Source organism: Pomacea canaliculata, linkage group LG8, assembly GCF_003073045.1.
Source record: "Pomacea canaliculata isolate SZHN2017 linkage group LG8, ASM307304v1, whole genome shotgun sequence".
NCBI classification, from domain to species: domain Eukaryota; kingdom Metazoa; phylum Mollusca; class Gastropoda; order Architaenioglossa; family Ampullariidae; genus Pomacea; species Pomacea canaliculata.
This window is the reverse complement of record NC_037597.1, coordinates 22,364,450-22,386,115: the sequence shown is the minus strand read 5'-3', so window position 1 is coordinate 22,386,115 and position 21,666 is coordinate 22,364,450. Positions and strand designations below refer to the sequence as shown.

Genomic DNA, 21,666 nt, shown 5'->3' with positions numbered 1-21,666 from the left:
CGTAAACTATGATACGAGAAAATGACCACACGCCATTTTTACTTCCAGAATCGTCGGCTATCCATGTGACAAAGTGGTGTAAGAAATCCGTCATCATCGAGCCTGTTTTACTCTTAAAAATATATATACCGTGAAGTATTAACATCCAGATTCTCAGGGATGGCTGGTAGAGGAGGGCAAAATGGCATGATGCGGAGATCTGAGTATCAAGATAAGGACAAACCAACTCAGATTCGCTACAGTAACATTACTGCTGCCAAAGGTTTGCAATTTTATTCTGGTTGGTGCTGTGTAACGTTAACGCGAATGCTTAGTTGAAGACACTTCAGCATAAACTATGCAGAATCATTACTGATCACCCTCTTTTATAGGTACATAAAATCTGTGAATGAGAATAATTTCTTTAATAATCGTGTATCTATGGTAAACAACTATCCAAAATATTCGAGAATTGTAGTATATACATGTATGTGAAATGATTTCAGAAGGATTGTCTTCGTTTGTTTAATATATATGACAGTCATCCGAAAATACTAAAGTGTCATGCAGTGTTTTGGAACAAATACCGATTGCGACGCTTAGTCTCAGAATAAGCCTTCGTGTATTTTTTTGGGTGAAAAAAAAACAAAAAAACGAAGGTACTGGACGCTAACAGTTTGAACTAAAACAAATCGATTTTAATATTTCAGCTGTGGCCGATGCCATTAGGAGCCTTGGTCCAAGAGGCATGGATAAGATGGTAAGACTTTGTTTCCTTTTTTTTTGTTTTTTGTTTTAAGAATCCATAGAAAATATTTTTAACTTCTGTTTTAACTGAAAATGAAAAATTAATCTATGGGAACATCAGGTCTAGCACTAGTTTTGTTCCTGATTTGATGTATTGGGATTTCAGATCCAGGCTGCTAATGGAGATGTCACAATCACAAATGATGGAGCAACAATCTTGAAGCAGATGCAGGTGCTTCACCCTGCTGCCAAGATGGTGAGGCAATTATCTTTTGCTTTTCTGTTTTATAGAAAAGTATTGAGATACATTATAGCAATGTCTTCATAGCTTTCCACTTTTATATTGATGCTAGTGCTTCATTTACTTAGTGGCTGAATCTTTCTGTTGGAAAGTTAGTGGAGCTCTCAAAGGCACAAGACGTTGAGGCTGGAGACGGCACTACTTCTGTAGTCATTATGGCTGGAAGTCTTTTGGATGCAAGTGCAAAGCTGCTGGCCAAAGGTAAGATTTTAGCTCATTCACTTTAAACCATTTGCCCTGCTCCAACTTTAAAGACTTTTTGTTGTTTCGAAATTCATAATAAATAACTCTGTTCTCGTTGTGGTCATGTGTTATCCATGATCAAGATAATTGTGTGTTCAGAAAAAGATAATACTAACACCCTTTCCCTATAAGTTGCATTCCATGTTCATGGCTTGGCAGTGTTAAACGTAGAGCAGACAACCTGGCAACATACTGGGATTCCTCAGTATATAAGCCTTCTGATGATTATCATCTTCGACAGGATATTTTCGTCATACATGAGTTTCTTTCTAATCTGATAAACTTCTTCGGTTATTTGCTAGTGTAACACATCGTGAAACATTTGTTGTTTTAACTGGATGCTTTTGGACTTATTCTGCTTTTAGAGCAAATTTTGCAGATTGGATTTTGTTTGCATAATTTAAACTTTTTTTTTTTTTTGTATATAACAAGGAATCCATCCAACTACCATCTCGGAGTCATTCCAAAGTGCAGCAGTCAAGTCTGTGGAAATCCTTGAAAGCATGGTCACACCTCTCGACTTGTCAGACAGGGAATCACTGCTGAAGAGTGCTTCCACTTCTTTAAATTCTAAGGTTGGTGATTTTACTGGCACCTGTGCTCATGTTCTCAGTATGGTCTCTTCATATATTGGGTAAAAGTTGACCAAGAGGAACAGAACAATTGTTTTATTAAGGAACCCTGTCCTGTTGAAAATATAGTTGCCCTTAATAGAATAAAAGTTTGCATGTAAATGCAGCGATGATGGAACTAAATATAATTGTGTGTGTGAAACAAAAAAATAGAACATGTAATTTGCATAATTTGTTCTTATGCAAAGCTTTAGCCAGATTGCTAACAACTAATGTATATGTTGGGATCTCCAAATTTATGAACAGTTTTTTTTTTATTATAATTTGGTTTCAGGTTGTCTCCCAGTACTCCAGTCAACTAGCCCCCATTGCTGTAGATGCTGTTCTCAAGGTCATTGATCCTGCCACTGCTACCAATGTTGATCTCAGAGATATCAAGCTTATGAGATACCTTGGGTCAGTTTTTTTATTATTATTATTTAACAGTTTGTTAATGGAAATGTATAGTATACAACCATTAAGTGCATTTTCAGAAGTCTTGCATGTCAAAAATCTATGCCTGCATCATTTTAGCCAAAGTGAATTTTTCTTTTGTAACAAGAGATTTCTGATGGCATCTTAGTCACAAATGATTTCACTACAGCGTAGAGTATTGCCGTAATTTGTGTCCTTGCTTACCATAATTTAAGCATTTGTATTGCCATTTTGCCAAACTTTTGAGGAAATCCAACTGTTTCCTTAAATGGAAATACCTAGAAATGTCTCCATATGATGAAATACACAGACCTGTACTGACTAAACAGGAAGACAGCTATCTGTCTGATGGAGCACAAATCAGACTTAGTGTTTGACACATTCATAATCTCTTTTAGTGGGAACAACGTGCCCAGTTAATTTTGCTGTTGATGTTATTTGTTCCTAGGCATTATTTTTGGTGATATTTAAAGATTTTATATTGTGGGCGGAAGCTTGATGATCCGCATCTGATAAAACATTTGTCATATTAAGGCAAGTGAAGTTTCTAGGACATAAACAAAATTTATGCATTTTTCCTAAATTGGTTAATAAACTGACAGTTAAACACTATGACTAGTTCTAAAGGTGCCAACTAAACTTGATTGGTATAGGAAGACTTGACCTTTGCAGTCTAGAAAGAAATAGCACTTATCTTAGCTTTAAACGTGCATCCAGCATTGCAGTTGCTAGTGATTTCACAACAGTTTTAAGCATTTATATTGACTATTTAGCCAAAATGTTAAAGAATCCAGACTGTTCCTTTACCCTGCCAGTTTGCTGTACCAGTTCTTTTGGTAATTTCTTACTGCTGGACCAATTTTTCAATAATTTCCAAATCTGCCGCTATACACCTGAACCTGATTTTCTGAACTTTGCCTAATACGGGAACATGTTCAGGAGCCCAGGTGTAAGGAACAGTAAGGTTCAGGGCTTCAGGTCTGGTAGGGTTAAAGGGAAATACCTAGAAGAAATGTCTCCATGTGATGAAATACACAGACCTGTACTGACTTGATAGGAAGACAGCTATCTGTCTGATGGAGCATAAATCAGGCATGCTCAACATTTGACACATTTGTAATCTCTTTTAGTGAGGTAAAAGTGTAAGTTATTTTTGTTTTTGATGTTACCATTTGTTCCTAGCTATTTGGTGATGTTGAAGATTTAATTTGCTGGGCTGAAGCTTGATTAGCTGTGGAAAAATTGAGGGAATAGATTCTAGATATTTTCAGTGCAAACCAGGAATTATTGAGGGCATCATAGTCACAAATGATTTCAGAATAACTTTGGAGTATTACCGTAATTTGTGTCTTTGCTTGTCATTTGCATTGGCCATTTAGTCAAAATGTAGAAGGACCCCAGCTGTTCCCTTGAAGGGAAATACCTAGAAAAGTCTCCATGTGATGAAATACACAGACCTGTACTGACTTGACAGGAAGAAAGCTTTCTGTCTGATGGAGCATAATTCAGGCATGCTCAACATTTAACTCATTAATAATTCCTTTAATCGGGGCAAAGTGACCAGTTAATTTTGTTGTTGATACGTTTGTCAGAGGCTCTAGCAAATGCTACTTTTTTCTTGGGTGTAATGGTTTAGTTTTCCTTCTGCCCTGCCATAACTTTAAGTGTTGACAACTTTTTTTGTCGAACTAGTATCCTGCTTGTTATATAGTTTTCAATTTAATAATTAACAGTACAGTCAACAAAACCAGAGAGTTCTCAGTTCTGTCCTTTTCAATCAGATCTTTAATGGACTTAATTTGGTTAAAGGAGACAATACTTATCATCTAATACCATATTACGTTTATTTAATGTCTTTGAGCCCTGTTAGTATTCCCCTTATCAGCATCATATGTAAAACCCACCTTTTGCAGAAAGATAAATGGTATTCTTTGAAAAGACATCCTGCTTGGCTGGAATTAATTCTGTACCTAGAAGTGTCTCCATGTGATGAAATACACAGACCTGTACTGACTTTGCAGGAAGACAGCCATCTTTCTGATGGAGCATACACTAGGGCAGCTTCTTTTCCTTTCAATAAACACAGTTGATGAAAAATAAGTCTGTAATATAATTTGTTTATAAAATAAAAATATATTGATGTTAAGTCCTGTATCATATTTACTGCTTTTTGAGTGTATTGATCATAGAGAGAATTGATATAGTGCATTTCCCTATTAAATAAAAAAAACTCAGTGTGCCTTACAGATTTTTACAAATGAAAAGCAGTATGCAGAAACAAAATCCATGTAAGAGAGATCAAAATTTGTCTGCAAATGGGCAATGATGCTTCCACAGCCATAAGCGCAAGACAAAGCATGCTGATGCTGTTTAGGAAAAAATAAAACCTTCATTGCACTTCTTTTTATTTAGCCAGTGTTTTAAACCTCAAGTCTTTTTTTTCCCCCATGGCAATTTCTCATAACTCGTAATAATATTATTCAGGACTTTTCATTTTGATGAAATCACTTTGGAAATCTTCCTATTTGTACCTTATAGACTAACTAGTGCTCTCATTTTAAATCTCTGGCTTTACATTTAGTTCCTAAAGTCTCCAGTTGATGATATTTACAGGCCTGTCTTGGCTTCAAGGAAGAGAGCATTTTGAAATGGAGCCCCGTAAAGTGGTGCTATTTTTATGATTGTCTTTATAATAATTATAACAAACTGTGAAGGTTGGTTTCAGCTCTTACTTACTATTACCCTGTAGTCTCTGTTCACATTTTGCAAAACTGATATCTTTATGACTATCTGTAAATTTTTTTATTACTTAACCATTCCATGATAGTGGTAGGATTTTGCACAAAAGTTGACTGTTGTGCATTTTGTCCACAGGGGTACACTAGAGGATACAGAACTGGTGGATGGGCTTGTGTTCAAAAGTCGTGCAGCTGGAGCTGGTGGTCCAACCAAAGTGGAAAAGGCCAAGATAGCTCTTATCCAGTTTTGCATCTCACCGCCTAAAACTGATGTTAGTTATTCTTGAGGTGGTCACTCATATTATTAACTAAATGAACCAAAAGCATATTCTAAATAGCTACACCAGTGGGAATGTGTGTGTGCCAACACCTAATATTTCTGTGCTTTGCTTGTGTGTTTACGTTTATTATTTTGGTAAAATTTATCACCAACATATCAAGTACTAGTGTTATAGGCAGCCCTTTCTACAGAGTCAAATTGACCCTTCTTTAACACTCCACCTTTTAACATGGTTCTTGTTGGGGAGTAGCGTGGTCCAGGCTTGTCCAGCCTGCTGCTGATCAGACTAGTAGTTTGGTGATAAAGGGAAGTTGCCTCCCTTTGTAGGTAGTGCTTGTAATATTAAAAATTCTGATTAACATAAATCACAAATTACTTTTTAAAATGCATTGAAAATCTAGGAAGTGGATGGATTGTGTTGTGTATGCACATGTGTTAATAGTCAAACAATTATTTTGTGCAGATGGAAAACCAAGTGATAGTGTCTGATTATGCTCAGATGGATAGAGTCCTTCGTGAAGAGAGAAACTACATCCTAGAAATCATCAAGAAAATTAAGAAAGCTGGATGTAACGTTCTTCTCATCCAGAAATCTATCCTCAGGTTGGTTGATTAGGAGTAAGGGGTGAGGGGATTGTTTTTATACTATTGGAGATGGGGTAATGGGTAAATACTTCTGATATTTTGCATGGTCTATATAACCTACTCCCTCTTTGGTGTTAGGATTGCAAAAAAAAAAAAAAAATAATCAGGTGGGGGTGTCTGCTCAAAGCTTCACAAATGTGTCTTCTCAGATTTTTAAAGGTTTTATATTCATTTATAACCTTCGCAGTCAGTATTTTATACTTATGTGGTTAACATTTGTTGTGAAAGATTATAGTGTTTTTTGGGGGGTTGTTTTTTTTTTTCAGGGATGCGGTTTCAGACTTAGCACTACACTTTCTGGCCAAGATGAAAATAATGGTCATCAAGGATATTGAACGAGAAGATGTGGAGTTTGTTTGCAAGGTGCGAGATTCTTTCTTATATTATCTTTTCTTGCAACAGGCCATAAATTTTTGTTTCCAAATTTATTGTTTTACATTTCTGTCCGACCAAATATGTGCAACCAATTGTCAAAATGTTCAAGCTGTGGTCAGTGCTGAAAAATACCTTTTTTTTTTTTTTAACTGCAGTCCAGCATATTACACCATTACAAGTGCCAAAGTATGCCTTCCCTTTTTCCAGCAATTTGAACCGTTTTACTGTTAACTTACACCAATGCCTATGCAAAATCTTCCTTCAGCAAATTACAGTCATTGTATAACCTTCAATTACTGCTCACTTGTAACTGTCAGTATTTTAATAATAAACTCATTTGCATGGCACTTTACTCCTGCAACAGCGGGACTCAAAGTACTTAACAGTAATAATGATGCACATGTACAACATGCTTCGCTTAGAAAAAGACAATCATGGTGTCCTGCACAGGAAGAGCAAATAACTGTCCAATGGTGAAACAAAACACAAAGATGAAGCAGTGACATAACAGCACACAATTTGGTGGTTGCCCATTTCTCTTCGGAAGAATGCAGAAAGAAGCCAACTATCAATATTGTGTATTATCATCTTAGGTGCATTTTGTAATAACTGATAGAACAAAACTCTTTGTGATTTTGCACCATCTGGAGATTACTGGATCTATTTACACAAATTTAGCAATTTTGATTTGTAATTGAATGCTGTTGGAAAGAAACCTGCTTGAAGGTTATAGGTGGCACGAGAAAATGGCAGTTTTGGGGGTGCAGCGGTCAAATAGAGATACACCACATGTCAATATTTTGATGTATACTATGCAAGGGTTGTGTAATTTATTGAAAAATAAGTGCTAAATAATAAATTCACTTTTTATCCTCTCATAGATTTTCTCGGATTGATGGCTCGTTTGAGCCTCGGTTATGCATACAATGATCACTCAAAGTCTGGCATGTGTTTTTAGAATAGGCATGCTGTCTCCTAACTCGCTATGCGAATGAATAGTATATGTTGTAAATAGTCCTGAAGATATTTTCAAGTTTCTCGTATCACTTTTCTTTGAATCATTCGTGGCTATTTGTTAAGAATTTGAAGTGACATGTCCAGTTGGTTTTTACCTCTAGCAATAACCACTTCTGTTGTCAGTAAAATGGCCAGAACTCAGTAGGGATTGATGCACAGTTTGACAAGACAAGTGAACATATTAAATCTTGGTATAAAAAAATATCTCAGAAGTCACGAACGCAGAATGCATGAATTATGTATAAAAATAAAATGGGTGCTGGAAAACACCAGAAGCAAAAGTGATATCTCATGGATGTTCAATTAAGAACTGTTCCTGATGTCTCTAAAATCTCTATCTCTAATTGAAAACCTACAGTTTTAAAAGATTTTGATCGTAACAAAGATGGCGATGGTGCAACAGACTGAAATTTCTGTTTAGCAAGTCTGCACGTTCAGCAGGCAACATAAAGGTAGTCTTTTTATTGTATTTTTGTTTTTATTACATAAGGATAAAGTTGATTTATATAGCATTTTATGCCACCATCAAAGGCAGGCTCAAAGTGCTTTACCAAACAAAAAATACTGACATTAATAATAAACGCTGGTCTCAAAAACAAGATTATTGCTTGTCCGAATAACGCCAATAGTACATATGTGGTCTGCACCCTTGCCATTGCATGAAATCTTACTAAGTTAATTAAGTTCTGATTTTTAAAAAGTAGTTGATAGTTGGTAGGATTTTTATTTTATGGAAGCTCAACTGTTAATCTTTGACAGAGTGGCTTAACTTTTTGCAGACAAAAATAAGGTTCCATAATGACAGCTCTTGTTAGAGCACCACGCTAACGATCACTGACTAGTTTCAGTGAGATGCACAGTATTAGTCTATCAGACCTGCGTTTTGCTATGCATGAAGCTTGCTGTGACAAATCATCATCGAAACTTTAACAGCAATTGTAGAAAAGAAATCAGTCTGAAGTTGACACTGCTGATGCACAGATCTAAAATGTAAGTTATGGCAAGATGGCGCGAATGTGGCAGTAGAAATAAAATGGTGTAGAAAAGTGGCGCAGACACAAAATTAATTTCATGAATATATAAAATTACGTTATAGATGCACATATCATTATTGCACACAAAACTTCACTCAGGAAAAGATGGAGAGCTAATCCCCTCTATCCAGTTAGGCTCTGTTTACATACTGTTTTGACTTCTTTTTTTTTTCCAGACTCTTGGCTGTAGACCTATTGCAAGTGTTGATCACTTTGTGCCAGAGAGTCTTTCATCTGCTGATCTTGTTGAAGAAGTGCAGGCTGGCTCAAGCAAAATTGTCAAGGTGAGTTAAAAGTTTTGGCTTGTGGGTTGAGAGTAGATATGTAATTTTATTCTTTTTGCCCCCTTAAATAAACTAGAATGAAACTTATATGCTTATTTATTACAGGATTTATTAACATTTTTTGCTGCATTTACAGGTGACCGGCATTGCCAACCCTGGTAAAACTGTATCAGTGTTGATTCGCGGCTCAAATAAGTTGGTTCTTGAGGAAGCAGAGAGATCTCTTCATGATGCACTATGTGTCATCCGATGCCTCGTCAAGAAAAGGTGTGTTGTCCTTGTCTCTTGTATGTTATTGTGAAAGTCTATAGATCTAGTGTTAACAGGTTGTGGACATTTATTGTTACACCTTTGGTATATTGATGATAAAGATGATTTCTATAACACATTTCCCCATTATCAAGGCAGGCTCAAAGGCTTTACAAAAACAAGATACAATAATATTAACTGCTAGTCATCATTTCTGGAACTGAAGTATGACCAGATGAGAAAATCCATGGAGCAAACACATTGCTCATTGGGAGTATAGTTGGCATCCTGTACTTGCACAAAACGAAACTCTAAAGTTCCAGCAATATATATATAGTTTGTATAGCATGGTTCCCTGGCTAAAGTGTGGCTCACCTGTTTAACAAACACAAGAAGATAACAGTCTTTCAGCTGTCTCATTGCAGTTAACAGAAGACTTAGTTGTTGCTCCACTGGATGAAATTTTCTTTGTAGACCAAGATGTGATCTATTATGGTTAAAATCTACAGGTTGTAAAAGGGTTGCTTCTTCCATGGTGAACACAGAAAAGATCAATCAGTAGTTCATAGTAGTGATAACTGGAAAAGCCATTACGATGTCAGTAGAAAAGATGACCTGAAAGCTTTTGTGGAGTACTCCTTTAGAGCTTGTGATTTGTAGCAGAATATAAATCAGTGTTTTATTGGTGGCGAACACATATTCAATATTTGGGCCATATGTAGATCAAATAATCAAGAGTGGTGGTGGTCTGTATAGTCAAAAGACAAGAAATACTGTATTAAAATATGATCATTTAAAGCTAATGGAAGGTCAAGAGTAGTGGCGACTTGAAACCCTAGTGTGTAAAATGTTCAAAACATCATAATTTTGCTTGTGGTGGTACTCTTGTTGAGATATCTTGAACGGTTTTAACATGCTGAAAATTGTGGCTACAGGGCTTTGATTGCTGGTGGTGGTGCTCCAGAGACAGAACTGGCCATGCGTTTAGCAGAATATGCCAACACCCTATCTGGAATGGAACAATACTGTTTCCGTGCTTTTGCCGAGGCTTTGGAAGTGATACCTTTCACTCTTGCTGAAAATGCTGGACTCAATCCTATCTCAACAGTCACTGACCTTCGCACTAGACATGCCCAGGGTGAGCTGACAGCTGGCATCAATGTGAGAAAGGTATGGAATAGTTAAGCCCTTCACAGTGTGTGCTGGTTATCCCACTATTTTATCATCTTATGTTTAAATGTTTTGTTCAAAATATGTTCTTTCCGTATCAGTATTAATGATACACCATATTAAGTGGCTAAGTGCTTAGTAAACAGCACTATAATGTAAACAAAAGATTGTCATTTTTATCTGGTTGAATTACATTTTATGGTGCAGTAGGATAAATGAGCACTTAAACAAGATTATGCTAATGACATTTTTGTTACATTTTACAGCACTTACTTTTTATAGTTAAAGATGAAAGTTTTAGTTTACACATGATTGTTCAGGCAATAAACATGGTTATGTGTATTTTGCAGGGTGCCATTACAAATATCCTTGAAGAAAGTGTTGTACAGCCATTACTTGTATCTACTAGTGCCATCACCTTAGCATCCGAGACTGTTCGCTCCATACTCAAGATAGATGATATTGTAAGTACATTATTTTGCATATTTATGGATCTTACATGTATGAGCTATCTGGAAATATTTCTTTTGTTGGAAGATTTGACTCTTTTGATGTGTAAGACATTTGTTTAAGCTGCCAGATATGTAGCAGTTGTTGTACTCATTTCAGGTGAACTGTGTGCGAAGCTGAATAATGCAGAGTTGACAAGCACCACGCTGCTCTAGACTACCAGCATTTTGTCTTCATGCTTCTTTGGGTCAGACATTGCCCTTGTGATTTAGGTGCCTGATCAGATTCTTTTTAAAATATTTGAAATTTACATTTGATTGCAGGAGCACAACTGTAAGACTGATACCTTCAGCAGACTATCTTTCTGTTCAGTGCAAACTGAAAGTGTGCTGCCAACAAATGTACACTAAGTCTTTGTTAAGCAAAATTTGTGTTGCTTTTTTTAAGTGTATATGGATAAAGTGTGCATCATTTATCATTTGTGGTATTATGCAAAGTGGCTGATGAGAACTGTAATCTGAAGTTGCAATCAGTTGGGGATCGACCTATTTCTCCTGGAGAATGAGTGTGCCACACAGGCTGACCTCATACTGAGATTTTTCTTAAAAATATGAAAATGCCTGTTGCTAGATCAAATATTTAAAATGGTTTACCACATGATAGTGCTCTCTGCTGTCTCTTGCAAAGTAAATGTTAAAGCGCACATGAGGTTGAAGACTGGTGGGAGAGAGAAAATCAGAAAATGAAAAAGTTAACAATAAAGGAGAATCTGTGCCACTGGCTTCTCATTAAAAACTGCTATGACCAGTTCAGTGTTATATATTATGCTGAAGGTAAAATTGCCATCTTTCTTAACTTGCCAGAACCAACTAAATTTGAGAAATTCTTGAACTGAGACCTTTGTGTAGTCTTCTCAAATCCTATACCTGGCCACATTCCATGAAAAATGCATTGCATTGTGGTGGAGAAAACATTTCCCTTGTTAAATGTATTTTTGTGACACTCAGCCTGCTCACAGACAAGGAGGAGGATCTGCATTGGTCGCAAAAAGTCAGTCAATGTAACCTGTTTTTAAATAGAACCGTGATGGAACATACTTGGCGTGTGTGGGACCAGATGCTATAGGAATACATGAAACAAGTCTCTTGGACAAGAAATGTGTACAGTCAGTTTAATCAAAGACTTAAGCTGGTCATCAACAGAAAACAGTATAGCCTAGTAGGTAACAGTAAACTCCAGAATGCCAACTACGGGTGACATTTGTTAAGGTCCCCAATCGTAACAACTTGAATGTGCATGCTTGTTCAGTGTGGCAGATGCATTGACAGAAAAGTGGTGACCACCTCTGTGTCAAAGGGGACCACTGTATTGAAGCCAAGAAAGATGACTAAAAACCTGTATACAGTAATATCTACTTGAGCTTTGAATTCAGGGTACGAGAAAAACGATCCTATTTAACAAGTTTGAACCAAAGATTAAGGATCAGTGATGAAAAAATAAACATTAACTTTTAAAAAATCTGCTTGATGCTCTTTGTGTGCGTTCATTTCTGGCCTTTAATAAGTCTAATAGCATGCTAATTTTTTTCTCCAGTTTGCCATGTAATATGGCAGCGGGCAATAAGTGTAGGATCTTTGTTCATGGTGTCTGTACCATTGTGTTCATATATTCCTCAACCACCACCCTTTTTTACAATTATTTTTGTTTTTAATAAAAGCATGTTTCTCATAATTCAGTTCCTTGTTCTGATTCCTGCCATTCTGTTCTTCAGGATTATTATCAGCTGTTTTTGTTGAAAATATTTCATACCAGCTCATTTGTCCCTTTTTGGCTGCTGTAGTGTGTGCTTTCTGTTACCATGCATCAAAATGGTGTGAAAAATTTAGCATTGAGCAAAAACCAGGATTGTTTTGAGAGAAGAAGGATTTTCAGTGACTTAGATGGGACCAAGAACATAAAGAAAAGCAGAAATAGAGTAAGGTGATGAGGAGTCAAATAATAGATATTTCCAAAAGATGTGGAGCTCAGAGTTAAAACCAGAATACGATTATTGTCGAGTTATTATTATTTTAAACAGGAGTCACCAACTGGAAAAGCGTGTTTTTCATTTATCGGGATTGATGGATGCTGGTCCTAAAGCAAACGACTTACTAGGCTATGACAATCTTTAATGGCAATAAATTATTTCTTTTTTTACAAGATGGCTGTATGGTGACAATCGTTCCACATGAGCTACATAAATTCCTTTTCATGCGTATGCTGTACTAACGCCCCAAAATAGCGCAAGGCCCAACGTTGAAAGATTAACTTACTTCCTGTTGATATTGCATATACCAAGAAAGAACTCGAGGGGAAGGGGGGGGCATCCTGTATGTAAGCTAAAATTAAGATCCGATTACATGAATTTTGACAGTCGCAATATTCACAGACCTTCGAAGTTTCCAGGGTAATGCGACACCCTTCACCTCATTTCACAACACCGTTTAAACCAGTAGTTTTAGCTCCATTCACAGGTTGTAACAAACTGGTACACCTTGATGGTCCGAAGCTGGAGGTATAGTGGAGGTAGGCGCCGCCGTGGTGTGGTCACCCGGGGTAACTGCAGATCGGTCAGTGTAGACCGCAGGTGGAGGAAAGGGTTGTCCGCTCGTGTAAAAATTACTTCCCTTTAAAAGACACGTTCGTTCACAGGCGACCGACGCGCGAGTAGAATGGGAAGTGCGTTCACTCAACTCGCCATCCTTTCGTTCAAGGCGTTTCCCCCTTAACTGCCTCGTTTCATCTCAAAGTCTGTGACGACACAGCCCTATACAGTATATAAACTTTCGTGTTTGTGCCCTGTCGTGGGTAGGCTCGACCCGTTTCGTTTGCTACACGCCTGCAAAATGCCACGTAATGTACCCTTGTTTATTTACGCCACGCCTGCGCAGCGAGCACAACTTGTCCGCCGTCGGATGCGAGACTGCATGATACACATACAGAGAGGCCTGCAGTTGGGAGTGGGGTGTGTGCATATCGCATAAGAATGAGGCGGGACTGTCGAACGTGCAAATCAGCACGCGTGCACATGTGGCGAGATACTACCGTACACAGCCTCTATTGTTCTATGCTCTCATTAAAGCTCAGCGTCCTTGAAGACAGAAAAAGAGGGAATTAAACATCGAAGCAGGCGGGTGTCCGAGATGTTGACAGGATGTGATTTAGCTCCACGCATCGGGCGCTGAAACACTGTTGATATCAGTAGGGTAAAGTGCTTCCACTGAAACTTAGCAGGTTCGCTTAAATATTGGTATACATGTCCGGATAGTCCACACCCATCCACTTAATTTAAGGGTCAAAAACTGAAGTGCACCGGTTGAGACAAGGGTGGAAGAGACAAATCTGAAATGAACGGAAAGTTTGTACGGGACAAAACTAAAGTTTAAGGCCTAGTAGGGTGCAAAATGTTTTTCTGGTGATCGTTATTGCAACATTATATTTGTCTAATGGGGGAGGGGGAAGATCGTGACATGTTTATTTACAGTTGTGTTTCCAGTTCTTCTACTGGTTTGGACCAACGCAAAAGCGCCCCATATCTTTGATCAGATCATTTTTCTGTGCGTGTTGATGTTTCTATACATGTATCTCGGGAACGGATCATGGGTATTCACCCAGATTTGGAAAGATACTATTTTGCACTGTTTTACCTGATCATAAGAAAACATTTGCACTCCACTAGACCTTTAAGCCTCTACAGCTGATGACTAGAATTGATAGTGATAGAGCTGAAACTGACAGTACCCAAGGAGCGTGTGTAACCGCTGCCTTCATGTTTCAAGAGGAAGGGTGAGGTGGAGGTTAAGGGAGGTATTAGTTTCAGTGTCACATAGACGTGTTTTCCTTTCGAGACCTTTTATGTTTCACCACGTGATTGCTGTGCCCTCAGCGAAACGGAACAAAACACCCGCTGCATATTCATGAAGATGAACGCGTAAAGGATCCTAAATATGGCAAAACGGGGGAGACGAGGAGGGGTGTGGCTAAGACAATTGCTGGAATAATGATCGAACGCTAACGTCTGCATGCTGGAAGAACAGTCGCTTGAAAACTCAAAAACAATTATCAAGAATTAGATTATGCAGCAGTCTTTTACCAGCAATTTTTAAAATTTAGGAGTGATATTTTTCCTGTTAGCGTCAAACTATTTTTTAGTAATTGGGATTTTCCCTAGAAGACAGAACAAGAGAAAGAGCAAGGCAACTACATGTAATTATTACAATATCGCCTGGAGGAAAGTTTAAAATATGGAAGATCGCCTTAAAGGAAAATTGTAACTTGTGCTTAAATGATAGATTCTGAAGTTCTGAAATGTCCGATCAAAGTTTCTGGCTGCAAAACGAACATTTACTTACAACGGCGTCTAAAACGCATGCCAGCGGCAATTCAAGAAGGCCGCCATGTTGTGTTGTCTAGTGACGTCACCGGACCTTTGCGCGCGAGAGCTGTCGGTCACGTGACTGAGGGTCGTCAAAACGCTGGCACCCTGGATTTGGCGATAATGCGGAGAAGTTTTCTAACCAGGGACGAAAAGTTGAGCGAATTGGATGAGAGATGAGATTGTTACAAACAGTAACAGTTCCAATGTAGTTGCTGCAAGCCTCGATGTGACAAAATTAACGTTGAAGCTGGGCCAGCGATCGCGCGTGTGTGAACAAGAGAATACCTTTGTAAAACTGACTGAACCTCTTTCCGTGTCACGACTGGAGACAGCTTGTGCTGGCAGTAGAATTTGTCTGTTTGTATCCTTCCTGTAAGACATTTCGTTTCAAAGATCGCAAGCTTTCCATGCTTTTTGCAGACTGCACAAAGTGGCGCTGGCCAGTCGGGAAACTGCACGACTATAGCATCACTGAAAGACCAACCTGAATGGTTTGCGTTTTTTGCAGATATCTGTAGATACAGGCGATATAAACCTAACCTGTAAATTTCAGCCTTCAAAACCCATTCGTTAATTAATTATCCGCTACGATTTACACCTGCGATCAACGCGCGATGGCATTGTTGTGAATAGTGTACTAGCGTGACGTAGTACACTGTTAGCGGCGCTCGTTGATCGCAGGTGCGAATAGTAGTGGATGAGATAATTAACGGACGGATTTGGGAGACCGAAATGTACAGGTTAGTTTGCATCATCTATACCTACCGATTTCTGAGGAAAAAAACAAACAAACCCGCAAGCCATTCGGGTTGGACTTTAAGACCTTAATAACCAGCCACGCGAGGGTGTACTTAGTCTCGTTCACTGTGTCAAATAAAGCTGATTTGGCCAAGATTGTTATAAGGGACCAGTCTGACAAAATATTTCCGGGGTGGCATGCGGGACTGCTGTACACTGACGTGCGCATACTAGGTGCATGGTAGTGTCGCAAGTTGTAGCTTTCTGTGCAGGATATGATGTCCTGCTCCGTATCTTCTCGCCCTGTTTAGTGGCTGAGCCTCACAAGAGCGATCTCATACTTCCTTCCGCATTTTCATTGCGACAAGAAGAAACACGATCTTACACGTGCATGTGTTTGTGTGTGTGCGCGCGCTCGTGTGTGTGAGAGAGAGAGAAGGCTACAACATACTTGCATCATGAAACATCTAGTTTGCTTGCTGCCGACTGTGTGAATACCAGACAAATTCCAGAAAAATGGATACCATGGCCGATGTGTAGGAGAAATGTGCAGTATGCAACCCTCCCTACAAATCGGTTACATGGACATTGTCATGTATTCCTTTGTATAAAAGAAAATCACAAGGGAAAGATTTTTATGGCTGACGTGCTGCTTGCAGATTCTGCAAAGCCAAAGAAAATAAAATTGTCACATGATCGTCTACATTTCTTTCAGTTTCTCTTATAACTCCTTTATTGTGTCTTTTACCTATGCACCTGCAATCAATGACGAAAAATCGCGGACAAGTGAGTGGAGATTTCCATGTTCTAAGAGTGGGCCATTCTGCATGCTGTACTTCATTCGCACAGAGAGAGAGAGAGAGAGTTTGATAGAATAGTGTGATGTTCTTCCGCCCCAACCATCCGCAAAAAAAACCCCCATCGTTTTTCCCAGTTCCCGAAATTTCCAGAAAATAATCATATTAAGAAGAAGCTGAATACAGGAAAACTACATTGTCGATAATTTAAGAAAACGAGTAAACTAATAAAGCCTTATTCGCATTTTCCGTATTCTTATTCGTCACAACACAAAGATATTTAAGCTGACATCTACAACCGTTTGTGAAAATAAATCGTGAACAGATTTTAACCGCGATGCGTATAAAGATATAACAAATAACGGACATATATATATTAACTTACGCGGTTGCAAATGCTTGAGTTTGGTCTGTTGGAGAAATACAAGATGAGAAATCTTATACGGCCGTGTTATAAATCCCTGGACTACATTCATATCTATATATATAATTCACAAACTAGAAAGTAATCCCTGTGCTGCGTACCAAAATGCGCGTGCCCGCCATGGTAGGCACATAACAACCTGGGCTCTCGCGGTAGTAGCTTCACGGCGGGCGGAGGAGTCTTGGTACGCGGGACTAAGTTGTCGGCTTGACCGGTCTGTAAGTGAATAACAAACACCACATGCATATCCACTCTGACCCTGATGACCACCACAATAGAAAATCTTACTACAACACGCTGACTGGTCAACTCGGAGCTAGTGTCCGCCATCGCCAGGTCACCACCAGGGGAGGTCAGCGAGCAGAACATGGCTACAGCTCGTTGGCGACTGATTAGTTGGCATGCGATGCATCTCTCCACCTTCCCACATGCCCTCTACTCCTGGTTGTCTTTTCTCGGTAAGCTACGACCCACATGTCCCAATATTTTATGTAGCAACTGTTCTTACCACTAACCTAACAGCATTCCTGGTCGCAACCTCAATCCAGCCGAGATAAAGCTGAAAATAATACAAATGATAAACTTTGAGTAGCCCTATGGTCCATGTCCTTTATAAGACACTCGTCTGTTGTGAATAAGCCTTACAATTACATTTCAGGGCGTGGACGGCCGGTATTGCTGATAAAATGTTATCCCCCATCCCCTTGTCGGTTGAGGCTATATTTAGTTGGGTTTTGTCAGGCACACGTCACGGGCGGAACTGCTCGTGTACAAGGCTACAAGGGTGGCCTGATAAGCCCAGCAGGCTGACAAAGACCTGTGCGATGCTAACTGAGCTATGTTTAGGTTTTTAGAAATTAACTCATTTGATTAACTCTTTCACTGCTATATTTTTCTCTTGTACAGTCTCTACGCCCCTCTCTCTCTCTCTGTTACAGGAAGTCCGAGGAATAGATAACTTTTAAGTCGGAGCTGTAGGTGGAGCCCTGTGCTTTTGTACTGTGTCGGCAATAGGGCATTAATAGGTGTTCTAACTATATTTAGATTGGGAATCTCTGATTTAAAAACCCACAAATACAGGTACACAACAGCCCTAACTCCAGATTTGGAATGCCTCCCTTGCCATACCTCACAAGACGATGACATATACCTACTTTTCCAATGTACTCAGCTGAAAGACTTAAGATGTAGATTCCTACCATCAAAATACTCAACTCATCAATCTGTCTCTCCGCTTTAATGAATGATGCATCATATATTACTAACTAGTCAAATATTTTCACCACTGTTTTAAACGACTTAAAACTGTCAGTAGCTAAACGAAGAAAGAAATGTCCATATTGTTACTGTCACTCTCTTTGGATGTAAATATTTATGCCAACTTATATTAACATTTAATTCTTAAATTGTAATATTTTGTCCTAAAATTGTGTGAGCTGTGCTCGTTTCCCGTGTTATTGAGGCCTCATGACCTCAGAGATAAATTTCGTTCGTTCGTTCGTTCCCTCTCTCTCTCTCTCACACACACACACATATTCACCCCACGTGCACAAACATAAGCACATAGTTGTTGATCAAGGTACAAGCTGTTTTATTGATAAAGTAAAATTTAAAAAAACTTGTCCAACAACAAGGCGACCATACTACCAACTCCTGCAACCTGAGACCATTAGACGATCAGGTCCGGCAACTTGGGAACCAAATACAACCGGGTGGGCCAGGTGCGCGGCGTGTATCTGGGTTTATTATCTTGATGGCTAAATGAAGCAGTGGACTAATTTCTACCCTCAGTGCCTACATCTGATTATTTTTATTCATATTTACGAGGACGGCTACACTTTCGTCATTCGCCTCGCGTGCTGTGTACCAAGCATCTAGAGAGGGTATGCTTCTCTCAACTACCGCGCCTTCAGTCTACGAGTTGAAATTCACGTCAAGGCTGGAACTCACCTACAAGCCGATAAAGATTCCCGTGCAGGTCACAGAAGTGCCAGGTCACAGGAAGTACAAGCCACGTGGCGCGACAGATGTGATTGTGTTTGTTTGTTTGTTTGTTTGTTTGTTTGTTTGTTTGTTTGTTTGTTTGTTTGTTTGTTTGTTTTTTGACTGGCATGTGGATTACAGTCTCGATATGAATTAGAGCCCAATCTCCTAATTTACAGCCTTGCCTTCCCTTTTTACCGTCGGGCATCAGTTCAAGCTTTAAGACAGGAGAAAAGGAGGAAATCACTTGACAGATGCTTTTCTTTCAATGACCATTGCAGCCTGTCTTTGTGGAATCGATTCCACACATCCTTGCGAAAGTAGGCGGCTTCTGCTTCCCTTCCACTCCCTACTTTTGGATGGATAATGATGGAAATAATAAAGACAGAGAATAGACAATGGTAGTAACGATAAGATAATCGCCACCCATAGAGAAAGAGAGAAAATGCGCGCGCAGGATAACAAGTAAAAATTACTTTTTTACCTATTTGTTATAACTCTTTGTTACAACTAAGAAAGAAATATTTCACTGTTGGATGTTCTCTGCTGAATACGTTTTTGAGTACAAGGGGTGGATGAGGACAGAATGATGGGTGATGCTTTGGACAAAAACAGGTTAGTGAAAAATTTGGAACCAAAGATGGGACTAATGGTCACTTCAGTAACGACCGCTAGGCCAGCAGACGATACTAAGAGTAAATCACACCAAAGCTACATCCATCATAATGTCATCTGAGAAAGAACCAAGAAAACTTGCCCATTGCATCTACAATGTTCAAAGCTTAGCTCTTTTGTGACATCTACCATCAACAGGTGTGGCAGTTAAATCCAGTGATGACCCCAAATCTACAAACTACTTCGTAGGGTCAACCACCACTCCCACCCTGCTGACCTGAACGGGTGTAATAAGACAAAGTGGCAGGAGAATGTTGGGTGCGGAGGATGGGAGTGGATATTGGTTGTGGCGTGGGTGGGTGGGATACATTGGACTCCGATCGCCCAAGGAATGAATAACAGCAGCTGATAAAACTGACGGCAGCCAACAGACTAGGCGCGTGCGTGAGCAGAACCCTCTGACGTCACTTGTCACGTTCTTCGACGTCCCAGAGACGTACATCGGTCAGCATCCTCGCACGTGGAATTGTTAAAACTCTTACTCTTACGTGGTTACGCTCCGTGCGCTTCTCCTTCAACCCTCTCCACCGAAAGTGCGACCAAGTATTTAATTAAACCTGAAGTGTTCAATAAACTAAGCGTAGTCTCATGTACTTGATCACATATTTCGGACCGTGCGACAAACTGTATTCTTTGTTGCGTGCCATCAAAAGTTGGAGACGGATTTTTTTTTAAAAAACTGCCCCTTGGCAGCCAAGTAGAGAGCTTCAACAAAGAATGTAGTCTCACTGTCCAGCACGTTCTCTTTATCTTTACCAGGAAGAGCTCGAAATAGACTGCAGTGCTGCTGCTGCTGTTGCTATTATTGATGATGTTGTTTTCTGTATGCAGATTCGCAAAACTGGGGTTACTGAGAAGGCCACGTTCAATATCCAGGGGGTAATTTAAAGCCTCACAGACTGAAGCATTTGCAGTATTTTCTCTTTTCCTCACCACTGCTTTCCTTTCATACCTCCTACCACTATCTGTCCGTCTGTGTGTCTGTCTGCCCTCTCTCTTTCTACAGGGAGGGCAAAGAGAGATAACTTTTTCTTTCCACCGATGGAATCGTTCACACAGCGCTTCGCGAAATGGTTTAATTCCCACTACGTCTTCATTACGTTCCCGACGGCGTCTCCGTGAGGTGAAATAAACGCTCGTCGTCATTGGCAACCCGGTGGGGATGGAACGCTGCTAGCTTGCAGTCTCCTGGCTGCTGTGTGCTCCTAGTGTCACGCTACTTGCGCACGTGTGTCACACGTGTCCTACCACCTTCATGTGTCTTGACACGTTGGCTTGAGTTTCATAACACTGTCACTTGTGACCCGCTCCTACGAGATACATGGCTTCGTGAGGGATGGATAATTTCCTCGCACCCATCTCCTTTTCTTCTTATCGACATCTGTCTGTCTGTCCACCTGAGGATAGCACTTTATTTTCAGCATACTGTACACTATCTTGTAAAAAGAAGTATACGATTCCTTCATCGGGAGAGGAAACAACAGCTATAAGTTTTCAAGCACGCCAAAGTGTGTATGTGTTTTTCCATAAACATTTGTGTCGCTGAAAATCATGATTATTAAATTAAAGCCATTGAAGAGTAATAAAACTAATAAAAATACAGAATGTTTAATAACAGTCCGTAAAAAACATGCATAACAAAAAGGAAAGTCTATTATTGTTGGAACACAAGCGCTTCTAATCATCGGATTTATAATTGCTTATCTGTTTATTTTATTTCTCTTTTGCTTTATCTATTTTTCCCCGTTTATTTTGCTTGTATTTCAATAATTATCGGTAAATTGATGCCATGTTGTGGTAAACATAACTCAAATGTCACCGAAAACAACACGGCAAGAAAAGTTGCGAACAGCTTGATGGAAGTATCCTATGTATGAGCCACCTGCGAAAAATTACTGAATTTTTTTCCCGCCGCAGAAGAGCTTATTATATGTATCTTCTAATGAAGTCAACTCTCTTATTTGAAAAGATTTTTGCATTGGAGTCATTGACTTGTCACAACAGACAGGGTCAGTAGGAGGATGTCCACAAGCAGTCGCAGAGAGCGAATCATTGGCATTCTGTCTGCGAGCGC

The 21,666-nt window shown here is 39.3% G+C and overlaps 1 protein-coding gene across 1 annotated transcript; it reads left to right on the top strand.

The window, feature by feature from the left end:
* Positions 1–3: 3 nt before the first annotated feature.
* Positions 4–12,289, top strand: LOC112570281 (T-complex protein 1 subunit delta-like). The gene is made up of 14 exons (XM_025248662.1): positions 4–262; positions 690–739; positions 893–982; positions 1,120–1,228; positions 1,703–1,845; positions 2,177–2,298; positions 5,191–5,326; positions 5,798–5,937; positions 6,246–6,342; positions 8,582–8,689; positions 8,826–8,956; positions 9,874–10,108; positions 10,459–10,572; positions 10,718–12,289. Exons 1-14 carry the CDS (start codon positions 160–162, stop codon positions 10,736–10,738), a joined length of 1,599 nt encoding a protein of 532 aa, XP_025104447.1. The 5' UTR covers positions 4–159; the 3' UTR covers positions 10,739–12,289.
* Positions 12,290–21,666: the final 9,377 nt, after the last annotated feature.